Below are 22,821 nucleotides of genomic sequence, written 5' to 3'. Positions count from 1 at the left end.
CAGAGAACAGGAGCAGAGGGAATTTCATCCATCCAACAGCCATGGAACTCTTCTCTTAGGACAGAAAGGATGGAAAAACAATGCTGAGAACAACAGACCAAAATTCAGCTCATAATTCTTCACTGGAATTCAGCGATGAGAAATCAAACCCAACAGCTTTGATACCATCACTCAGTTTTTTATTGGAAATAAGTGATTTGAGCTTGAATGAACACCTTCCTTGGAAGTGAAAACACAAAGGAATAAAACCTATTTAAAAGATTGCAAGAAGCCAATAGTACCCCTGAAAAATTCCTGATATCACACTTAATATCCATCTCTATGCATATAAGTAACCGAATTTGATTTACATCTGTCTATTTAAGAAATAAGCAGAAGCTCACAATTTGGAGAAAATACAAAAATGTCATTTTCACTGTATTTTCAGTGGCAAAATTTAAGAATATGAGTCTATACAGAGGAAAAAAATGTATTTTAGACTACTGAGAGACAGTGTTGGAAGGAGTAAAATAACCTAGTGAAAGAATCATAGCACTAAAACTCAAAACTGTACTTTTCATATTTTTGTCCTAACCTCCAAATCACCAAGAGTCATTTTCCAACATATTGAGAAGCCAGCACATTCTCAGAAGGGAAGACAAATCTTCCCAAAAATCAAATAATGTGGCAGATTGCAATCCTCAGCGCCTGGCTATCTTTCACAGCAAGAGATATTGGAATAGTCAGATATCTCCACTTCCAGTCTCTGCAATATTTACTGCTTATAACCTCTGCTAATTGGATGTGTGATAAATGTGTGTATTCACCCTCGTGCTCCTTACATCCACATGCAAACAAAATACATGGAGACAGAGATAAACACTCACACATGCATGGAAACATCATCAGAAAATGTGGAACTCTTGAAATTACTGCTTGGATTCCTCAGAAAAAAAAAATTGTAGACAAAAGAAATGTACTGCTAAGGAGTATGAGGTTTTGCAAGAAGCATATTTCTTGATATTTCTTCTTGTAAAGTTTAAAGTGTGGTGAAGTTATTTAATAAACATAGCTCCTAAAGTGTGAAAAATAGCAGTCTCTGTAGGGGCTTGATGGTGTGCATGCATTAAACAAACAGAGCAGAGGTGTGTTTAAAAACAGTGCTTCTCCAGAAGGTATACAAATATAATCGTCAAACCAAATTTATTTTAGAAATAGATAAATAAGACATAAAAGGAACAGTGCTCAGTAATTCAATATGAAGGCAAAAATATATATATATTCAAATTATTTGTTAAAAAGATTTTACAAATAATACGTAAGACCAGGATACACCATAAATATATGTTTTATGGTAAAATGGGAAATCACCGAAGAAGTGTAACCAAAAAACCCTGCAGCATTACAGTTCATGTTAAAAATAGAATTCTATTTACATCACAAACCAGCTTTGTTCCTGACAACCCCCTACTGCCCTTCAGAAGTTCCCCACTCAGTGGAACTCAGAAGGATTTATATCCCCCCAAGTTCCTGGATTTTTTTACTCCTTTTTTCACTCACTCACTTTGGGGTGTTTGAGGTTGGGTGGAAGGGAGCTTTGGTAGTCACACATCCTCAGAAAATCCAGGATTTGGCAACCCAGCCCTGGATGGAACTAGCCCAGCTGAGAGCCACCCTGGCTGCTGAGCTGGAGGGGTGGGAGCAGCCATGGGATCAGTTACATCCAAAACTGGATCAGTGAAATCTAAAACTGGCAATAAATAAAGGGTTTTTTTGCTCAGCTGTGCTGGAATTGACCCAAAGCAGCTCTAGGGATTTCCCTACAGACATAACCTGGCTGCTCTGGGGACAGGGAGCAATGAGCACCAGAGAAAAAGGTGAATTTATTGAGAAATTTACTGAGGTGACTAATAATTACAGTCTGAAGTATGATAAATATATTGATATTAAAAAAAAAAAAAAAAGAGTTTTCAATTTCAAAAGTAACATTTGGTCAACTTAGTGATTTTTGCTCTTAAGGTACTCTGACTTCTAAGCAAGCAGAAAAAAATATTTCTGTAGGTGAAAACATTTGAGCAACAGAGTCAGTCTTGAAACACATATACCTAGCTTTGACTCAGGATACTAATACTATTAAAAAAAATAATACAAATTTTTGACTGGCCTTCATCACAGAAAAGTATAGCAATTGATATCCAGCACACATACATATTTGGTCAATAAACATTAGGCTTTTGTGAGATTTCCATGAACCCATTTAACCATCAGCAGGAAATGAGCTCTGAACAAGTTTTGCACCAGTCTATGAAAAAAACAACTTTGTAAAAAGTGATACTTAGATGTAAGAAAACAAACACAGAAACAGAGAAAACACAGGAAACTGAGCCACTCAGGAGGTTTCTGGCTTTCCCTTAGTGCATTTGGAAAGTTATCATATTTGGCTGGGCTGACAAATGAGAGAACCAGAGGAGAGAGATTACTGATTTGGACCAACAGTTAAACCATCTGATGTACCTTTGATTTCATTCATGTAACTTCTGCAAATTTTAAAATCATCCTAGATTCTTCTATAATTATTCCTTGGTAGACTAGAATGACAGGACCAGTGTAATAGTAGGACAAAAGTTAGAGCTTCAGCTAAGTTAAAAGCAAAGGAACTAGGAATGAAGTATATTTTTCTCTGAAAGCACATCTGGTACAAGAAAGGTACTTATCAAAGGTTCTCTTCATACTCAGTGTACGAAAGTAGGCACTTCTAGAGGGGATGCAGTCCTAAAATCAAAATAACTTGCTACAGTCTATCTATGCCTTGTCACTGCCAGAGAAAAAAAATGAGGGCAACTGCATGTTCACTTGAGATGAGTAAATTACATTATCTCCACTCAGTATCCCTTGATTAAAAAAAAAAAAAAAAGTTTCAACATAAGCATTGAAATTATTTGGTGCTTCTCTCAATCAAGTGTTAGATTTATGTAGAGGAGTTTTCTCAAAAAGGAAATCCAACCTATTTCTCATAAGGTGAGAAATCCAAAGGCTCAAAGCAAAAACAGAAACTCCAAGTCTGTGAAATCATCCTGTCTGCCTGGCAAACCACTCTCAACTAACCCAAGGGTTATTTTATTCCTCCTAAGCATCACTGAATCTTCCCATCACCCACCTAGGAAGCACCAACACCACCAACTGCAACAGCAGCAGTGCTGGGACACCAAACACATCTGCAATAAATTCCTTATTGTGCTGGGGATGGACTTTCATCTGGCTGAATTGTGGTGCTGAGTCAATAAATATCACTGCATGTCTAACCACTGGAAGTGTTGGGGGTTTTGAGTTTGAAGCATAAATGCTGCAAGGCTACGATAAACAGGAACAGCAAAAACTGTCTTACAGATACATGAACTTCTTCCCAAGAAAATGATTTCATTATCGGAAATGAAAGATTTTCTGTAACAGTCATAGCTATAATTATGCAATACAATATGCTAAATTACAATACGTACTTCGTTATTAATAGAATTTATTTTACAGATCAAATAGCCAAATACACATTTTTTTTTTTAAAAGAGCCAGATAGCAAATGTGGAGCAAACTATAGGCAACAGTCATGGTAGACATTCTGCAGTCCAAGAACTGAGGCAACGTGATTATTAAGTACAAGCCTATAAATATCTTTACATCAAACATACAGTAATGTGTAAGAATTCCATGTTGTAGTCTAATTCATGAATCATTGATAACTTTTTCTTTTAAAGAAAGGTATATATATTGTATACATCCCAGTTAAAAGCAGTGTCTGTATTTCACTTTATTCTAGCAAACTAATATTACATGTCTTCATATAAGTGCAGAAAACAGGGTTCTTTATACTCCTTTGCTTCCTAAGAGATTTTCCATTGCATATGAAATTCTAATATTATAGATGATACATATTAAGCATTACTCCCTAAAATGTGAGGCAATATACAAGAACTTGCAACCAACCTTCAAACAAAGCTATGATACTCAATTTTTTTTTAATGAGGTGTGCTAAATAAGAAATTATAATATTAAAAAAACCTTTAATTAAAAAAAAATATATAGAAGAATAATTTGGGAAAAAAAATAACAATAGGCCATTTCCCCCCACCCATGTGCTGGCTAACAGTGATAAAATTATGTATACTATTTCCTATTTTATGACACTGAAAACCAAGCCACTGGATCAATGACTTTTTTTTTTAAATAAAAATATTTTAGAAGGTTAAATGTTTGGCACCTGTTAAATAGACATTATCTAGACTTCAGCAAGCAAAATGCAAATTAAATTTTCTTTTTAAAAGTTACGTGAATGCTTTCCAGTTATTTAAAAGGTGACCATTTATTACAAAATGTCGTGGATAAGAAAGCAGGAAGTACTAGTTTTTCACTACTACTATTGTGCCTAGAAAATGAGAAAGCAGTGACTTGATCAATTCTATTTATGATCCATAGCAGCAATATCATCATTAAAAATATTATGGAATAGATATAAATAACACTTAACTCTTAACATGTATAATGGTGCTATAAGTGACAACAACTCATTTGTTTTCCTTTTAAATGCAGGGAGTATAAAGAACTTTACATTCTCTTTTTAACATAGGAATGAAATTTATTGCTCCCTTTTCATATATTCATAGAAACAAAACTCCTAATTGTTCCAACTAAAATAAATAAGGAAAAAAAACCTGGGACAAGAAGATGATTACAAGCAAAATCAATTTACCATAATCACCAACGGTGAAGAAGGATGGGTCACATTACTTTTTTTTTTTTCTTAGCAAAACTACGTTATAGAACACTATAGCACAACGTACTAAAATTTCTTTGTCTTTTCCTTTTTAAAAAAACACCTTGCCCTTGATACCTTGCAGTAGGGCAGCTTGAACAGTTCATCGTCACTTCCAAACCCCTCTGGAGATGAGACGATAAAAGTCTTCGGCAATCAGAGACAGGACAAAGGGCTTTCTCGTGCTATTTCCTTGTTTTCATGTTTGCTGGCTTAACATCATTGAGAACACGTACGACTTCAGAACATAACATCAGCTGCGATGGCGTTCAGAGCTGGCAAACAGAGAAACAGCATGAGAAAAGCCCTTTCCTGCAGCATTTTTCACCATAAATTGTCAAGTTCGCGTCCAAATTTCTAAAAAATTCTCTACACCACGTCAAGCCCTGTGTGGTCTGAGGTGTTCTGAGCTACTGTGGTTCTAGGTAAGCAATAATCTCTGCTGGGTGAGTTCCCAGCACAAGGAAAGATTTATACACACATAGCACAAATGCTGTGACAGAAGGAGCCACAGAAATAGCTTCTGTGGATGTTATTCTAAGTTTCTTACTCCTTTTTTTTTGCTTTATCCACTCAAAACCCAAAGTGCTGTTGAGAGATTATCAGATGACTGCTGTGCTACCTAGAACATGTTCTACAGGGGTTTTGTGGACTTCGTTCTAGATCACCATGCCTAAAATGGTTTTATTTGAAGATTATTTTACATCTTTAATCTCCATTTACCATCAACAGGGTTAGTCCTAAAGATTCACAGAAATTAAGCCATTCTGATCAATTCTTTCACAGAAAAGGAAGCACTATCAATACCACAGTCACCAAGCCACCAGCCACTCACTGGTCAGGAAATTGCTATCAACTGCAGATTATTGAGTGCAATTCCTTCTGGGAGAAAACAGGAAAATAAACAAGTGTGAAAATTAAACCACAGTTAAACCAGACTTCATCATTAGCAATAGTTTATAGCTGAGTAAGGTATTTGAAATAACGCAGTTGGGTCACAAGGAGGAAAGAATAAACTTTTCAGTGATCCCAATGGAAAAATGATGTGAAAGGCACTTAATGTTTGAAAAATTACATTTGCTTCTACCCCAAGGCAAGTGGCTGTTGGAGGGGGAGTTGTGTGTCATTCTGGTTTGCATAAAAATCACTCAGTTATTAATGCTGGAACTTCATGTATCAACTTCAGTATAAACTCAGTCAATGAGTTCTTACTGAGGAAGAAAGTGCCATTGTTTTATCTAAATTAATTTTTACTGAAGTGTCATATTCAAAATCTTTCATTATTTCCTCATACAAAATACAAGTTTCTTTTTTATTCCTCTTCATGCTCTCTTTTTGTTTTCTACTATCAGGCAAAGGGGACACTTTCCAGACACCTTCCCCCCTGCTTTTCTAGCCAAAGATATAAAAAGAAAATGCTGAAGATTTTCTATGAGTGTTGCACAGAGGAAAAGCATTTTCTTGACCAGCTTTACTTCAGCACTGATGCACATTTAAATAATTGCTAGCTAACTTTTGACTCGCACACTTTGACTTGTATTTCAGTTCGAAATCTCTTCTCCAAGTGCAATTTTTTTTTGCTAAATGTACACACATGGCAGAAGATCAGAACCACAAGCAAAATTATCAGTCAGAAAATTAAAGTAAAATAACTAGAGTACTTAAAATCATAGTAATCAATTTTTAAATGGCTTTTAGGAAGGGCTTCTACCAACAGCTATTTAGTTAAAATTCAGAAGAAAATGTTCTTTGAGTAATTTACTCTGTATCTGTCAGTGCAAAACACCAGTGCTGTGTCTATACCTTTTTACACCTCAGAAGCATCAGCCCTGCCTATTGATGATTACAGGATTCTAAATTAAACTCACTAGTCTCACAGTTATTACACAAAACTGAAAATCCTGCAGCTAAAGGCTCGCAGAACAGGTGAGTTTCAGAGCTATTATTTTCAGGAACAGTGCAATATTCCTTCAATTCACATCCTGAGCACACTGTTCTCATAGTGAGTGGGAAGCTATAATGACATTTCACCACATTTTAAATCAGGAAACCAAATATACCATAACTGTAAGCAGCTCTAAGCAGACAGAATCACAGAATTGATACAGTGGGGCCCCAAAATGCAATGTATTTTAAATGAGGTCTCCTTCCCATTCAGATTTCTGTAAGGAATGTAATGTCTATTTCCATCAGCTCCTAACAAACCAGTTCAGCAGAGATCACTGTGTCATTTGAAATTTCTATCCATAAGCATGGAAAAGCTCACAGATGATAGAATCCTGCCAGCTGAAGTCTAGGAATGAAGATTCACATTGGCAAACATGACAAAAATCAATCTCCATGCCTGCTCCCTCCCTCAGCAGCTTCCCAAAAATACTATAGTGTCCTGGCAGAGCAGCTGAATTAACAGACCCAGTGGGAGGCAGGGAGAATCCCCAAAAAAGCAGGAAATCACAGGTGAGGAGCACCACTGCACCTTCCAGCTCCTGCACTGGCAGATTTGCTGCTTCAATGGGCACTCCCAGCTCCTCAATAGCACCAGGTCAGAAAAAAACACTTGTTCTGAAGTTAAAGATGACAACCCAAAAGGTCACAGAACCCTTCCTGAGTATGACCCTTCCAGGTGTCAATTATAAAGATTTCCCCTGTCCCTATATTATGCATTATACTATTTTCAAATGAGAGGCACATCTGAAATAGCATTTAATAAAAGAAAGGGAGAAGAGGGAGAATGCATGGGAAGTTCTAATGAATCTTTGCAGCATTACCTTCTTTGAATCAAGCTGCCACACATAACACTGTGCTCTATAATTATGCATGTTTTGACTAGACAGGCTGATACCTAGACAGGCATTTGAAATGTCTGAATGTTGTTTTAAAGTACATGAGCAAAGATTTCAGATTTTGAAATTGTGTTACATGAAAATGAGACTGAAGAAAACTCCTCTCCCTTCTTTTCATCATTCCCATGCAAATGCAGAGAGAATTAGAAGATTTGTGCCAGTATGAACACTTCACACAGTTTGCTGCCACTGAGGTAAGTGTCAAAAATAACTGAGCTTTTTACAAAGCTTGCAGACAAATAAACTTTAAAGATGTTGTATGTTTCTGCACCAAAGGAAATTTCTATGAGGCCCACGACTGCCAAAACAATGGAAATCTGATGACATGGAAAGTCAGTTTGATTTGTATAACACTCCAGATATCCTGGTTTGAAATATTATGAATAAACCCTTTCACAATTTATCACTTGGTAAAACTCCTTTAAAAGACTTACCTCTACTACATCCCCAGAAAAAAACATGCTGCTCTGAAGGTCTGTCACTAGTATTGATCAACTCCTCCTGGATCACTTCAGAATAATATCAGTACCTCTGCCCCTTGCCCTTTCTCTTGTACAAATAGAGCAAAACCTGACCTCTCTCTCAGGGGCCATTACATTAAAACCATACTTCTCCCTCTTCAGTTTCCTGTAGTTTATGACTCAAAGTGTCCTCAGCTGCTCTAGGAGTCTCCAATTGCTTCCCCATAAAAATCTCAGCTGTTGCACTGCTGTATTTATTTGCCCACCTGACCACTAAAGAGATATTTTGGGATTTTTTAGCAGAAAAACCTGTCCATCTTTGCTTGCATGCTTTTTGAGTACGGCTGTTGTAATGTCCTTCTGTCATTTTATAGATCACTTAGACAAATTTAGCAGTAAAGCAAAGGCATAATTTCCTTTCTTTAAAGACCTGAATCAATACCATTCAGACAGACACAAAATTTAGAGCTTCCAAAGAAAACATGTATTTTTAGCTGCAATACAATATTATTTCTAATATCTGAGTAGAAACTCTTGCACGGACAAAGCTAACAATAGTTTTGGGATGTGCACCCTACAAATATCAGTCCCCACTGGAAACTGAAGAGATATTTCAGTGATTAGAATCTTCTTTAGGCTCCTTCAGAGAACTTTTGGCTCATAAAAGAACTGCAGTATGGGAATTGTGATAAAGGACAATATTTCCCCCTCACATCAGGCATACCTTATTTTCACTTTTCAAACTAGCACTCCTCCCTTTTCAACTGAGCTGTCTTTCAGTTCTCCAGCTTGTCCTACAGTTTTCTGCATGACACAAAATCATCATGAACCACAAGGATCCTGTTGGTGTCTGAGGCTGAAGGGTGGTGGGACAACACGAGGGCTGGAGCTCTGTGCCACAGGATTATTTATATTTGTATTTGTATTTGTATTTGTATTTGTATTTATTTGTATTTGTATTTATATTTATTTCATTTTTTTACTGGCTAACAGAGACAACTCTCAAGTAGCCTCTCCTGAGACACTCTGCACAGCCCAACAGGAGATAAAGCTATCCAGACTACAACCTAACTCCAGGTTAGGAGTGAGGCTGACTTTTAAAAGATCCATTGAGCGTGAAGAAATTCTTTACTCGCTTTTACTTATCATGAAATACAATTTTCATTTGGTCACAGTTCAACACAACACAATGAATTTCCTCTAATGGTCAAGTTTATGTAAATAATGTATTAATGAAATTACTTATATATTTTTTTTAAGTGAATTCATGTGTTTAAAGGCAAATGTAGTTTCCAAATTAGTGCAAAGGGCCATTGGTGGTGACGAGTTACCCTTTCTCCAAACAATGTGTTCACTATCATGCAGAAAGATATCCCTAAAAGAAGGATAGCTGCAATTTTAACAAAATCAGTACAATGGTACCAGTAATCTCTTTTCTTATATATTCAGCATATCATCTAGCAATGTTAGGTGTAGCTCTGTGAAGATAAGCTACCATCAGCCAGTGAGCTTTAAAAAAACCCCACAGTTCTATTCTGCTTTTCCAGATAGGAACCCCCTGTCAGACCTTTAAGGCACAGATAAAAGGAGATGCTCTTTTCCCCAGCCAACTTCTGCAGAAGAGAATTGCTTTCCATCCCACTTTCTAGGTTTTCACTGACATAGAAGGGACTTTGAGAGTTATGAGCTTGCTTTGTTAGCAGCATTACTGCATGACAAAGTGTGTTTCTGCAGACAATGGCAGAACCTTTTCGACTCTCAGGAACTGTACCAGAACTCCATTGAAAAAATCCCTTAGATCAGGTCCATGGAAATGCTGGAAGCAGCACTGCCCTCTCCTCAGCTATGGCAGTTCAAACAGATGAACAAACTGGCAAGAGGCTTTGCTAACGTGTAATTTAACTTAACACATTTAAATACATTTAATAAAAAATGCTACCCGCAGTGATATAGATTACCATACAAATTTGTTGTTGGTAAAGGGAAAAAAGTAGAATAAAATAAACAGCAGCTCCTGAAATTTTCAAAGATATGACGACTGCTCTGCATGAGAAGCTTTTTTTTTAGGCATGATGTTACCATTACAGTTGTAATCAAACACAGCTCCCAGAAAAAAAAAAATCAGCTGGAGCAAGAAATCTAACAGACTTAGTCACGCTGAGGATTTGTTCCCAAGCAATATATTAAGTTAAATATACTATCACATTAAAAGATGTTATCAGTAATAAAATTAACACTCCTCAAGTATGTGCTACTTTAATGATTAATTCTTTAACCAACTAAAGCTTACACAGAAAACTATTCCCACTTAAAACTTTGTGGCGTTTATGAAAAAAGAGAAGTAAACAAAAAAACAGCAAAGTTTCATTAAAGTGTTCAGAATATGGGCAAACATTGTATTCTATTTCCAGTGACTTAAAGCTTTTCTGTAGGGTCTTGAAGAATATGGGGTACTTTTGTTCTCAATTTATTTTTAATTTTAAGCTGAGGATTCTTTAGACATTTCCTTGGTTGCACTGCATTTCTGAGAAGATAATATCTGGTTTATCAGGCAGAGCAGAAAACAAGTGAGATCAATTATGCTGATGTTTCTAATTTTTCCCTAACTTTGCCTGCCAACCGTGTCATTCCACCAGATTTAAGTCTGCATCCAGTCTGAAAATGGCCCTGAAACTCCCAGAGGAAAATCCTCTCCCGTTTCTGAAGCAAAGCTACGCCCAAATGAAGGCTGCAATTCCAGACTCCATTAATATTAAGAACCACTTATGAGCTCCTGCAAAGCTTTATTGCTTTCCACCTGGCCTGGATTGCTTGGATCCTGGAGCTCAGCAGGCTGGAGAGGACAATCCCAGCCCGGAGAGCCTCGCCAGGTCCTGCACGGAGCGGGAAGTGCCATGCTGCCATCTGCAGTCAGGATGCCACCAGAGGGATCTCTGCTGCTCAGCCTCCTCACAAACACTCTTTTTTTCCCTTCTCATTTTCTCCTTTATCACTGAGGAAGCTCGAATTGTTTGCTTTACAACGCCTCGATCGAATATGAGCTTTCAAACCTTGCAGAAAAACTTATTTTGAAGCGCTTTGGAGTTATGGGATTGGCAAAGTAAGAAGGGAAGGAAAGGAAAAAGAAGAAAGCACCTTAAAATTCCATTACCTGTCTGGTGTGTATGGGGCCTGGGGTCTTGAAGCCTCCTTGACAGCTGCATTCAGAAACACTGTAAGGGTCCGAGCTGCTGGATGAGCACTTGGAAAGTGAGTCACAGCCCACCACAAAGGTGTTATCTAGAGGCAATTCCTGAATGACATGGTGCTTCTTGGGGGGTACAGGAGTCTCGGGTTTAATTTGAAAGGTAGGCTGGGGAGAAGCAGACTTGTAGTGCTTTGCTAAATCTGGGCTATCGGGTTTAAATGTGGTTGGTGTGGTGGCCCAGTTGTATTTTCCCATAGTCTGTTCCTCTAGCTCTACAGGAATGTCTAAAGTGCCATTTATGTGCTCGTGGCCAGGATCATCAGGCTTAGACTCTTCAATAGTCACAAAGTTGAGGAGGAGACTTTTTGGAGAGCGCTTCTTCTTCTTCTTCTTTTTCTTGATCTGCCTATTCTCTTGGTTCGGGGAAACCCATTCACCACTCTGCTTGTTTTTTTGGACAACCTTGTGCCTGGGCGTCTGGCGGCACCGGACCAAAGCGGTAACAAAAATTACCAGAATAACCGTCATGGTGCCTGCAATGATGGCAATGATGATCTTGACATAATCATTGGTCTGCGGGGTTATCTCACCATCCCCAATATTCTGGCCAACGGGGGTTTCCATGTTCCTACGCACTAGCTCCTGCACGTAGGAGCTGTTGGTGACAGTGTCGTTGACAAACAAATGCACCAGAGCTATCGTGTACAGAGACTCCGGCTGTCCCAGGTCATTCACTTTTATCACCAGTCTGTGCAAGCCATGATCTGATGTAATTACCTTCTCTTTCAGGGTAATATTGCCCGTTAATTGGTCAATGGTAAACAAGCCCCTGGAGTTCCCACCTATGATGCTATAGCGGAGCTCTGCATTCATTCCCGTGTCGTTATCGACCGCAAAGACTTTAGTAACTACAGACCCTGGGCTGGCAGATGTTGGGACCAACTCATAGGAATAATTAGATGAGGGGATAACAAAAACAGGCCTGTTATCATTCACATCAACAACGTTGATGGTCACTTTGGCAGTTGAGGAACGCTGCAGTCTTCCTCCATCCACTGCTTTCACCTGGAAAGTGTATGACCCCTGCTGCTCCCTATCAAAGGTAATATTAGGTCTTATTACACCAGTAAGTGGATCTATAATGAAATTATCTCTACCATTTAAGATGGAGAGAGTGACCGCAGCGTTGTCTCCCGCGTCAGCGTCCGTGACTGTGATCAGCCCCACTGTGCCATACATGGGCAGGTTCTCTGGCACATAGAAATTATACTCGTTATGTGTGAAAGCAGGGCTGTTATCATTCTGGTCCAGCACTGACACCGTCACGGTGGCATTGGTCTGCAAAGGTGGCATCCCATTATCCTTAGCCAGCACAGTGAAAGAGTACCTGTCTTGTTTTTCTCTGTCCAGCTTTCTCACTGCTGTCAGGATGCCTGTGCGGCGGTCCAGGTTGAAAATTGGGGGAGCATCAGAACCCAGGATGTAGCTGATCTCGGCATTCCGCCCGCTGTCAGCATCCGTGGCACTTATCTTGGTTAGCTGAGTGCCAGGAGCATTGTTTTCAGGGATGGAAAGACCTATGATAGGCTGGGTGAAAACTGGGGCATTGTCATTTTCGTCTTTAATTTTGATCAGGAGCATTGCAGACTGGTTCAAGGGAGGTTTCCCTGAATCTGAAGCCACTATTTTGATGGCGTACTCCCGCGTCGCTTCATAATCCAGAAACGTGGCTGTCTCCAGGAGAAACTGATTATCAAACACTGGTTTTAGCCTGAAAGGGACATCGTGATCTGTAAAACAGGTAACCTTCCCATTCTGATCAGCATCCTTGTCCATTACTGTTATCAAGGCAATTTTTGTATTAAGGGGAGCCTTCTCAGACAAAAGCACTGTCCCATTCACCGGATTGATGATGTACCTCGTGTCTATCGACGGGACATTGTCATTAATATCTGTGACATTAACAGTCACCGTCGCCCTCGATGGAGTGGAGCTGCCATCGCTTGCCAGAACAGTTAGTTTGTGCACAGGAGACTCCTCCCTGTCCAGAGGCTCCCTGATAGTGATGAGACCAGTGGTGTTGTCGATGGCAAAGAGCCTTTTGGCCAGGCTGGAGATCTGGTTGCTGAAGTAGAAGTGGATCTGTGCATTGGAGCCCAGGTCTGCGTCGGTGGCGTGCAGCTGGGACACCGAGGTGCCCACAGGAGCATTTTCTGGCACGCTGACCTCGATGTCGTTCTCCTTGAACACCGGGCGATTGTCGTTCACGTCGGTCACTGTCACCTGCAGGATGGCAGTGCTGGACCTCGGGGGGCTCCCACCATCCTCCACTTTGATTTTCATCACATAGGTGTCCTTCTGCTCCCTGTCCAGGATCTGCTGGACAATCAGTTGAGGCCACTTGTCTCCCTCAGGTGTCTCAGTTATGTCAAGACCAAATACATTTTGACCCTACAAGACACAGAAAGAACAACACACTTTAGCTCGACAGTGTATTTAAATAGAAAAACATCTCATTGTTTTTTCTGAAATTGTCATGGAATATATATTCATAGATATACTCTAAATAAGAATATACATTTTTATATTTATCTTTATTTTTTCAATATCTGATTTTTCCTTAAGCCCCAGAGCCTTGAGAAAGCTTCAGAGCAAACATGGCAATAAACAGATACCCTAGAAAAAGGGGAAATGTGGAAGTGATGGTGATTTTTGCATCCAGATTCTCTATTTCAAAAGCAAAGTTATTAAATTCCTGGATAGATGTAATTCAGTTTCTGTATTGTATGAGTGAGTGTGGAAATAAGCAATGAAGCAAAAGTTCAGTCACTGGAGGACCTATCCCAATATTCAATTTCAAGGAAACCAACAGAGATAAAGGGATTATTTCTTTGTTTGTGGAGCAACTCTGGACATGATCTGAAACCATTAGAATTAAAAATAAAATAAAAAAAAATAAAACAATACAACAGCATCACTGAAAAAGTGCTTACTATGTAATTCAGGTGTCAGACAATACAGACAAAACTAAGTTCTAACAATTCATCAGAAAAATATATTAAAAAACTCATTAAAACTATTCCTGTATTCATCACTATACTTTTTATATAGGTAGTGAAAATTACAATCCCAGTGAAAAAAGAAGAGCTATTTTCATTTCAAAAAATATCACAGAACTGCAAGATCAATTTGAAGATGATCAATATTTTTCATGGGGTTTGTTGAACATCTCTGGAACTGTGCCAACAAGCTACATATATTGCACAAACACAGCTTTTTTTAAAAACACTAGTGCTGACAAATCTGCTAAAATAAATATTGGAATCTAAAACTAAATTCCCTCTCTCTTCTGCTGTCTCTTCAGACAAACAGGAACGAAGAATATTGTAATTATCCTCTTTTCTTGTGTCTCATCTCTTAGAGGAATGATGTACAGGCAGTTTTCCAGCCACATCTTCCATAAGGGCAGAACTAGAATGCAGATGCTGAATTTATGGGATGAGCAGAAAAAAGAAGGCATCACTAAGGTTGTGGACTATTTAGGACTTTCCTGTTGTGCATCACATTTGCAATAATGAAGAACTGTTATAGCTTCTATACACTCCTGTGTGAATCTCTATTCTTTCATTGATTTGTTTCCTCCAAGCCAGATTTTTGACCCTACATAAGCAATCTTTTATTTCATGGGAAAGAACTATTCATCCACACATCCAAAATTACTGTGCCACTTGCACAGCCTTTGTGACAACATCAAGTTGTGACAGGGGACAATATAAAGTAAACTGGAACACATTTTGAAGTAATAAAACAAATACAGATTTGGCTTCTTTAGCAGAAGGCATGAAAATATAAGCCCTGCAAATTGTTTCTAAATCAAGATATACATTTTGAACCAATTAGGGTAAGTTTTAGAATGGTAATTCTATGCTGATAGGAAGCAGAGTGTGAGTTTCCTCTTCATATTCAATCTGGCTAGCAGTTATTTGCAATAAATTTCATAATTACTAAGAAATTATAGATTATATATTCTATGCTTTAGCATATATTCCAGAGGAAAGAAAGTACCAGAAGCCAGAGTGTAAGCAACCTGTCAGCTCTCTTTGCTCCTCTGTTTGCACACAAGTTGACAGATGGGCACTGATTGTTCTGTCATTAGATCCCACAACCACCACAAGCACTCCATACAGATCTCAAATACACGTGGCTGTAGCTGTGTGTAAAACCCAGCTCTGATTTTCTTATCAGGTATGGGACAGATGGGTTTTGTATGAAATATGGTGCTTTAGCTCCCCAAAACTAGCAGTGAATGACTAGAGAACAGAAAAAAATGCAAAGATCTCTACAAAGTTCATTATATACACTTGAAAAATTTTCTGTGGAAAGAAATATTATCCATGTCTATTTCTTCCTATTCATTACAGGTTTACACATCTTTTTAAACCACAGAAAAAAACATGACAGGGAAGTAGACTTTCTGTTAATTCTACCAAGACTATTTCACATTGTTTAAGAGATAAGGTTAGGTGTGACATGCTGCAAATTAACAAACACATTTAATAAGAACAGATAGTTCTCACATTCTAAACACTCAAAAAAAAAATTGAAACATTCAAGAAACATATTTTTAAGATTATACATATCTAATTCTCTCCATTATGAACAAAGAAATTGAGGGCTAAAATGAGAAACATGAAGAAAAACCATCAGGATTAAATTCTTGATGTTGAAGCAAATGGCTCTATCATCATTAAAACTTCAGTGAAGTTAAAATTTCCATTAGGACCAGATTTCAACTTGGACTGAACTGTGCTTCAGCCACCACATTATCCCAGTGATCTGAAGGCTTTGTTCACACTGGGAAGGGTACAAGTTCATAGGAAAAGCATAATAGATAATTAACAGTTACAGAGTACCTTTGGCCATTAAAATGACTGGTGGAAATAATCTGCTACATCAATATCTCTACCATTACGCACGAATGGGAGTGAGAAATAAAAGAGATTGACTTTTTAAATTTAAAAATGTAGTTCAAGCAGTGCAACTCAACTATTGGAGGCAATCCAAGGTCATGCCCATCTCAGAGCCTGGATTAGCTTTAAAGAGGTTCTGACCCTGCTAACAAGATCCCTTATCAGGGCAATAAGGAACTCTGTTACCTTAGCCAATTTTCACATCATCCTTTTCAGAGGATTTATGCACACAGTCTCTCAAATAATGAAACTTTGCTGTTGAACACTCCCTCTACTGTATATTTACCTGGTCATTTGTAATGGATCCAAATGTCCTTTTCGGAGCTGTTTTGGGCTGTCATGTAAATAAAAAATCAGAGAGTATTTTTAAAATGGCAGCATTTAGGTAGTTTCATAAATACACAATCAATGACACAAGGACACGTAGTGTGATATGCTAGAGGAGTTTCTATGTATTACAGACAGGACTGGATGTGACAAAGTGCGCCAAAAGTCTACACACAGATATTGCAGCATCACAGCATTTCAGCACAGGATTTTGGTAAGTCTGGGGGGTGCTGACTGCCTGGACATTGCTGAGAAAAAAGGGAAAAAAAGAGCAGCTTCTGGTTAATGCTGATAACAGAGGCACAGTCCACTGCCTTCAAAACATCCTAGGAACTTAGTCTTGCAGACCAGCGAGTTGGCAGAAGGCAGGGATTTCTCAAAGAAGTGGGGAAAGGAAAGAATATTGAGCTAAACACCAAGACAAACCAAACTGCTTGTGATACAAAGTACTCCAGTTAAGAGAGGCTACCAGTGATTATTCCTGAAAACATGCAAATTGTGTAATTGCGTTCAACAAGTATCCATTGTCAGCTGACAAAGGGTAGATCAACACTGTCCTCAATCTTCACTCAAAAGAGTATTCTGAACCTCCAGAGAAAGGCACAGGAGCAAAGACATCCCATTGTTTTGTGTCTACAGCTTCACCCTGTATTTATTATAAATACGTCATGTACTGTAAATGACAAACAAATCATGTGATGTCTTTGGTTCAAATGGATCTTAAACAGAAATCAAGAGCCAGACTCAGACTTTCACTAATATTTGACAATAACTCGTTTCAGTGACTGTTGAAAGAAGCTAGAAGGACACATTTCTTACATGGGAACAATTGTCTTGAAAGAAAAGGGGAAGAAAAAGATTGAAAGATCAGCTTCTCATTAGAAAGCAAATCAGTAATTAATTAATGTAAATAATTAAAAAGCATTGGCTAAAATGTAGTTTTGTGTCCAAAGAACCCCAAAATCTTTTCAAAAAGTCCAGAAAATAATGAATGCTTGCTAACTGCCAGTTATTTTCACATGTAACAGCAGAGAAAATCTTTGCAGGTCTTCTGCAGATCTACAAGATGGGTCCCAGACACTTTTTCCTTGCCTGTTTTTGTCAGGACAGATGGAACTGCTCTGTAACTGTGCTGTCTGTCAGCAAAGAACAGAGTACAGCAGCACAGCATCAGCTCCTAAGGCAGAAAAACAGACCACAGTTACACCATGGACAACAGGTTTCATGAAAGCTGAAAACTAAACTTGCATTTTTCTTTCAAAGGTGCCACTTTGGTTGTGAAATTGTGAATTGCCAAAGCCAAGTTAAAGCCTTAAACACAAACTATTCCACCTGGAAGGCAATAATGGATCTGTGTGTCTATAATGGGTGCATTTGAATGCTCTCAGATCCAAACTACCCCCTGTGCTGTGGCTCTAATAAAGGTCCCTCGTCTGCTATTTCTCACTCAGAGTGCAATTTGCTGTCCAGGCAATCTAGAAAATCACCATTTGTTGGACAGCTGTCCTGCTTAAAGACTCCACAGCCACCCTCTCCTGACACCCCACAGCTCACAGCCCAGAGTCACTGGAAATTTGTGTCATTAGTGCCAGCAGTTGCCTTATGAACTGAGTGGCACAACTTCAAAGGAGAAAAACAACATCACAAAGGGAAGAAATTTTTATAATGCACACCTCAGCAGATGCAAAGTCTCTTGCAGATTTGACACACTCTCTTTGTCAAAGTAATGCAGCATTTTAATTTGTAGGCCAAGATTCTTAAGACTTTTGTTCATTTTAGTATTTTCTGTCAGTATCATGCACTGTTTCCACTGGTTTCCTTTGAAGCAAGAACAAGTTTTGCTTGGAATAAACTGAACTTTCAGGCTCAGAACCACAGTAAAAATAGGACTTGGAAGCTTCCAATTATGCATAAACCTAAAGTGCATTTTCTGCATTCAGAGTCCTAATTAGCTCCATTCCTAGGTAAGAGCTGAGGACATCATATTATTAGCAATGTCTACACCATAACTTGCTACTTTTGCACCTCCAATTATATAAGAGCTCTATTAAATGGCAAACATTGCCAGAGATTTCCCCTCCATACACACAATAATACACAGAAGTGTTCCTGTCCCATGAAGCAGGCAGCACAATGGGATCAATAGAACACACAAGGATAATAATCAACCATTTCATGCTGGAAAGGAACAGTAAATAGTACAACATGGAGTGAAGAAGCAGGCAATCAATGCATTTAATACTGATTTTCTGAAAAAGAGAAGGAAAGAAAGGACTAGGAGGTTTATCCAAACAGGAAATTACTTCCTTGGAAATATAAATTTAATGTTACTATAACAAAACTGAAACATCTCTAACAATGGCATTGCTGGAGTCTCCTTAAACCTCTCAGGTGACCTGGTCCCTTCTGTGAAGAGTCCCTTTCAATCTTGTCATATTCTAAACATTGCCAACTTGATTTTCTAAGACAGATAGACATAAGATAGGCTTTTTTTTTCTAAGATGAAATTTTTTTTTCATTCTACTTAGTTCTTGGCATTCAATTGGCAGAATGTGTTTATTAGATTATGTTCACGTTACGTTGAGGAGAAACACTTATAGACAGTGAAAACTATATTTTTAATTTATTTACTTTTTTTGCTGCCCTAATTTCTTCAGTCTACACTTCAAGCAAGCCTGAAACTCCATCATTTAAAAGTGTTAATATTTTTAACCATGAGCTTTAAAAGGGAGGGAACAGGAGGAACTGAAATTTGGCAATTGACATAGACCTCACATTTTCAAGACTCTACCAAGGTTTCATGAATAACTCTCTTTCTATAGCACATCTTTGGTCTTCGAAATGTTTCAAGTTGTTTGGGAGGTTTTAATTCAATCTAATTTATCTTTTCAAACGTGGATGACAATTAAAAAACAAGCAACCAAATCCAAAACCTAAAATCTGAAGCTTTTCTTTTACTAGAAATTCACCTCAGCTGCCTCTAGAAACTGGGGTGGCAGTAATGGTTTACCCACATTGCTGCATTAACAGGACATAAAATTACCAAGAAACTGCTTTCAAGGAACTGGGCCATTACTTGAGTGGTCTTTCACAGATGCATTGCAAACATACAATTATCAATTTCAGAAAAATATGCAGCTGCACCACTAAACTTGAAGGGATTTATGTTCACAATACTCCTGCTGTATAAATAATTGCACACTAACTACAGATGGGAAATTGAAGTACAGAGAGACTTTTATCAATTGTCCAAGGTTTGTAGCTCATCTGAAAAAGGCAGCCACTTCTGAGTTACCAACCATGTTTAAAACTAAACTTTACATCACTGAACTTTAGAAACTAACCATTAGAACATAACTTTAGAATTCTGAACTTCAAGCAAAGTTCTTTCATTCAGAGGCTCTTTGACCAAACCAAGGGAGGTCAATAGCTGCAGGTAACAACCAGGGAGGTAACCTCCCCTCTTAATCTCCTCCACTGCAGTTGTTCAGAAATACTCACAGACATCCTACGGAACAAAAAGCTACATTTTCAACACCCTGAGGATATTCAGATTAAGGTATTAAACATGTTTGAGCTTTGCTCTGAATTCCCATGATAAAGCTCCAGACACCTGACTTGCCTTTCAGGATGTTTCTGCCTTTGGAGTCTCGCTATAGACATAAAATGAAGGTAAAAAAAATAGGATTTATACCAGGCAACAATACACCCAACAAGCAAATTTTGATATTTGTATTATACATGCGTGACAGTTACATATTTGCTCTATTTCCTAGCTGAGAACAAGGCACAGAACCGAGGATCTGTGAAACAGAGAAATAAATGAGTGCAAAGCTCCACCGCAGCACTGCGCCTTGGGAGGGAAACGCTAACAATTCTGCACTGCCGCTCTGAACAGCTCCTAAATCACAACCTCATTTTGTCTGGACAGCCAAACAGGCTGTCTGAGCTCCCACGGCACATTTGGAGCTCTGGGGTGAAGCTGAGCTCCCCACCTGCTCTGCCAGCACTGCCAGGCTGAAGGGATTGGAACTGACAGCCACTTGTGCACCAGGAAATGGAAATAACCCAGACAGACCTGAACGTTCCTTCACCCTACAGCAGGGGCTGTGCAGCACCCTCATCCTGCAGGGATTTCAGTGGAAACTGGGGGAAAATGGATAAATGTGGATTCAGTTTGTGGCAAATGGGAACAAAATATAAAACGGACTGAAATCCTTGGTTAAAAAGGAGTACGAAGGTTTGCAAACCAACATTTATTAAATTGATGTGTAGTTGTCATCTGGTTCCCTCTTGCACATACATGCAACACAAATTCAACAGGTATGAGATCATCTTCATTAGGAAAAATGCATATTTTAACCTCTGATGCTGTAGCTTTTCCAAGAAGTTGTTTAGCAAGATTGTCTTCTGTTACCTAAGACCCTTCCAAAGCTAAAGTTCAGGTGGGAGCAAAATCACTCCATCTTCCCTTCCACTGTATCTTCCCTCCATGCTTACATTTTTAGGGAAAAAATGCTGACAAAACTTTCACCTGAATAGCAGGAGCATCTCACCCACACATGGAATCCCCATGCTTCCAGAAACACGAGGACATTCTTAAAATGCAGGGACAGCACTTCAATGTGTGTGTATCACTGCTTTATCAATGCTGATAAAAAATCCACAGCCTTAACGCAGAAAATTCACAATTCACGTGGGCAAAAATATAATGGGATGGGGAAAAAAAACCCTAGTAGCAAGGAGTTTACATCCTCCACTTGGAATAGATTTCAAATCAGGCTTTAGGAATTCCAGAGCTGTCACACTGCTGCTGAAATGACCTGATCATAAGCCTCTCCCAAGGCCTTCACTCTGCAGGGTTTTGTAAAAATCAAAATAAGAAAGAGTGTGTGTGTGCGACATTTGACTGCCACAGGATCAGTTTTGCTTTCGAAAGAAATAAAGCTATGCTTCTTCATGGAATGAAAAGTTATCCTTTTTTTATTGCTCTCAGAAAATAACAGTGAGGCTCCCATATTAAATTGTGAAAGTAAGTGACGTAGGCAAGTGCAAGATGCCACTTCACTGCACACGGGAAGATAATAAATAATACTGCAATTTCAGAGTAATAAATGGGAGACAGTGGCTGAGAAGACACACAGAGTGACACTACTAAAAATAGTTCCAGGGACACTGAATTCTGAAACTCAGTAAATAAAAGTCTTTTCACCATGCTGATCAAGGAGCATAGGGGGATAAGCCAAAAATGTATTTTCTGGTGCTGGGTTTTTCAGGCAGAGAACTCAACTGCTTCCTCCTCCAGTGTTACTGACTCCAATTTATCTGAATCACCAGAACAAGAGCAAGATAAAAAAGAAGAAATATTTCCTTACTGTAAGGCAGTAACTCGAGTCTGAAAGTCAATTTGGAAAGAAATCTCATGCTACCTGTGTGTATTGAAAGTCCTAGCAAATAAATTGTCCTGACTTTCCAGTTAATGAGTTATATTCTGGGAAAATGCTTCCCTGTGAGTTTGGGATCAAAAATCTTAAAAGTGTATTTGATATATGCTTCGATATATAGTTCTACTCAAGAATATATTGCTTTTTAAAAACACAAATAAAACTCCAATTTCACCCTAATTGAATACACCTGGTTCTATTTCTCAGTCTTAAAATCAGCGATGGAATTGATGTAACTGATTTGCAAGAAAGAAAATAAATTTAAGAATATTTAGAACAGCATGTTTACAGGGGAAACACCAAACACCCATCATTCCATTCCAGATTTGCTGCTCAGTTTTTGTTCACTGTCTGTATTCTTTAACAGCAGTTCAGCCATGAATATACACTAAAAATTATGGCTAATGGGCAGGGATTTTTCCTCCAAAAGGAAAAAATAGCCAACAAAACCAACAACAAAACCAGAAAACCATAGAGGACAATAAGCCAACATTTAAGTGTGAAGAACATCAGCTTCAGAAGGTAAATACAACATTCTTCTCCTATTGCAAAGGTCTAGATTAGTCTCACCAGGTAACATGAATAATAAACTCCAATAAACTGTAAATTGAGCCAAACTCTCCCACAATTCATGGGAAAAAACACAGGGAGTGCTTAATCTTAGGAGCAAAGTGAGTGATGGGGTGAATCTCCACAGGAAGGGTAATGCCAGAATAAATAAAACTATTTATTCCAGAGCTATTTAGCAACGTGACTGACCTCTCACAAAATCTGCTATCCCAGAAAAAGCAAATTAAACAAAGGCA

At 38.4% G+C, this 22,821-nt stretch overlaps 1 protein-coding gene across 8 annotated transcripts in view; it reads right to left on the bottom strand.

Moving 5' to 3' along the window:
- PCDH11X (protocadherin 11 X-linked) overlaps positions 1-22,821 on the bottom strand; it is a 401,505-nt gene that overhangs the window by 323,703 nt on the left and 54,981 nt on the right. For 6 of the 8 annotated variants that reach the window (XR_014852301.1, XM_085060708.1, XM_085060711.1 and 3 more), the window contains exons 3-4: positions 16,531-16,578; positions 11,239-13,725 (exon numbers count right to left, since the gene is read on the bottom strand). Coding sequence is in view for 7 of the 8 variants with exons in the window: in XM_085060708.1 (XP_084916834.1) it covers positions 11,239-13,725; positions 16,531-16,578 (2,535 nt within the window). In the remaining variant the exon portion in view is untranslated. Of the gene's footprint in view, positions 1-1,165; positions 5,059-11,238; positions 13,726-16,530; positions 16,579-22,821 lie in introns of those variants that run through there. The other 2 variants (XM_085060715.1, XM_085060709.1) reach the window with 2 other exon arrangements.

Source organism: Lichenostomus cassidix, chromosome 4A (genome assembly GCF_008360975.1).
Source record: "Lichenostomus cassidix isolate B80296 chromosome 4A, HeHo_3.0, whole genome shotgun sequence".
NCBI classification, from domain to species: domain Eukaryota; kingdom Metazoa; phylum Chordata; class Aves; order Passeriformes; family Meliphagidae; genus Lichenostomus; species Lichenostomus cassidix.
This window is presented reverse-complemented; position numbering and strand designations above follow the sequence as displayed.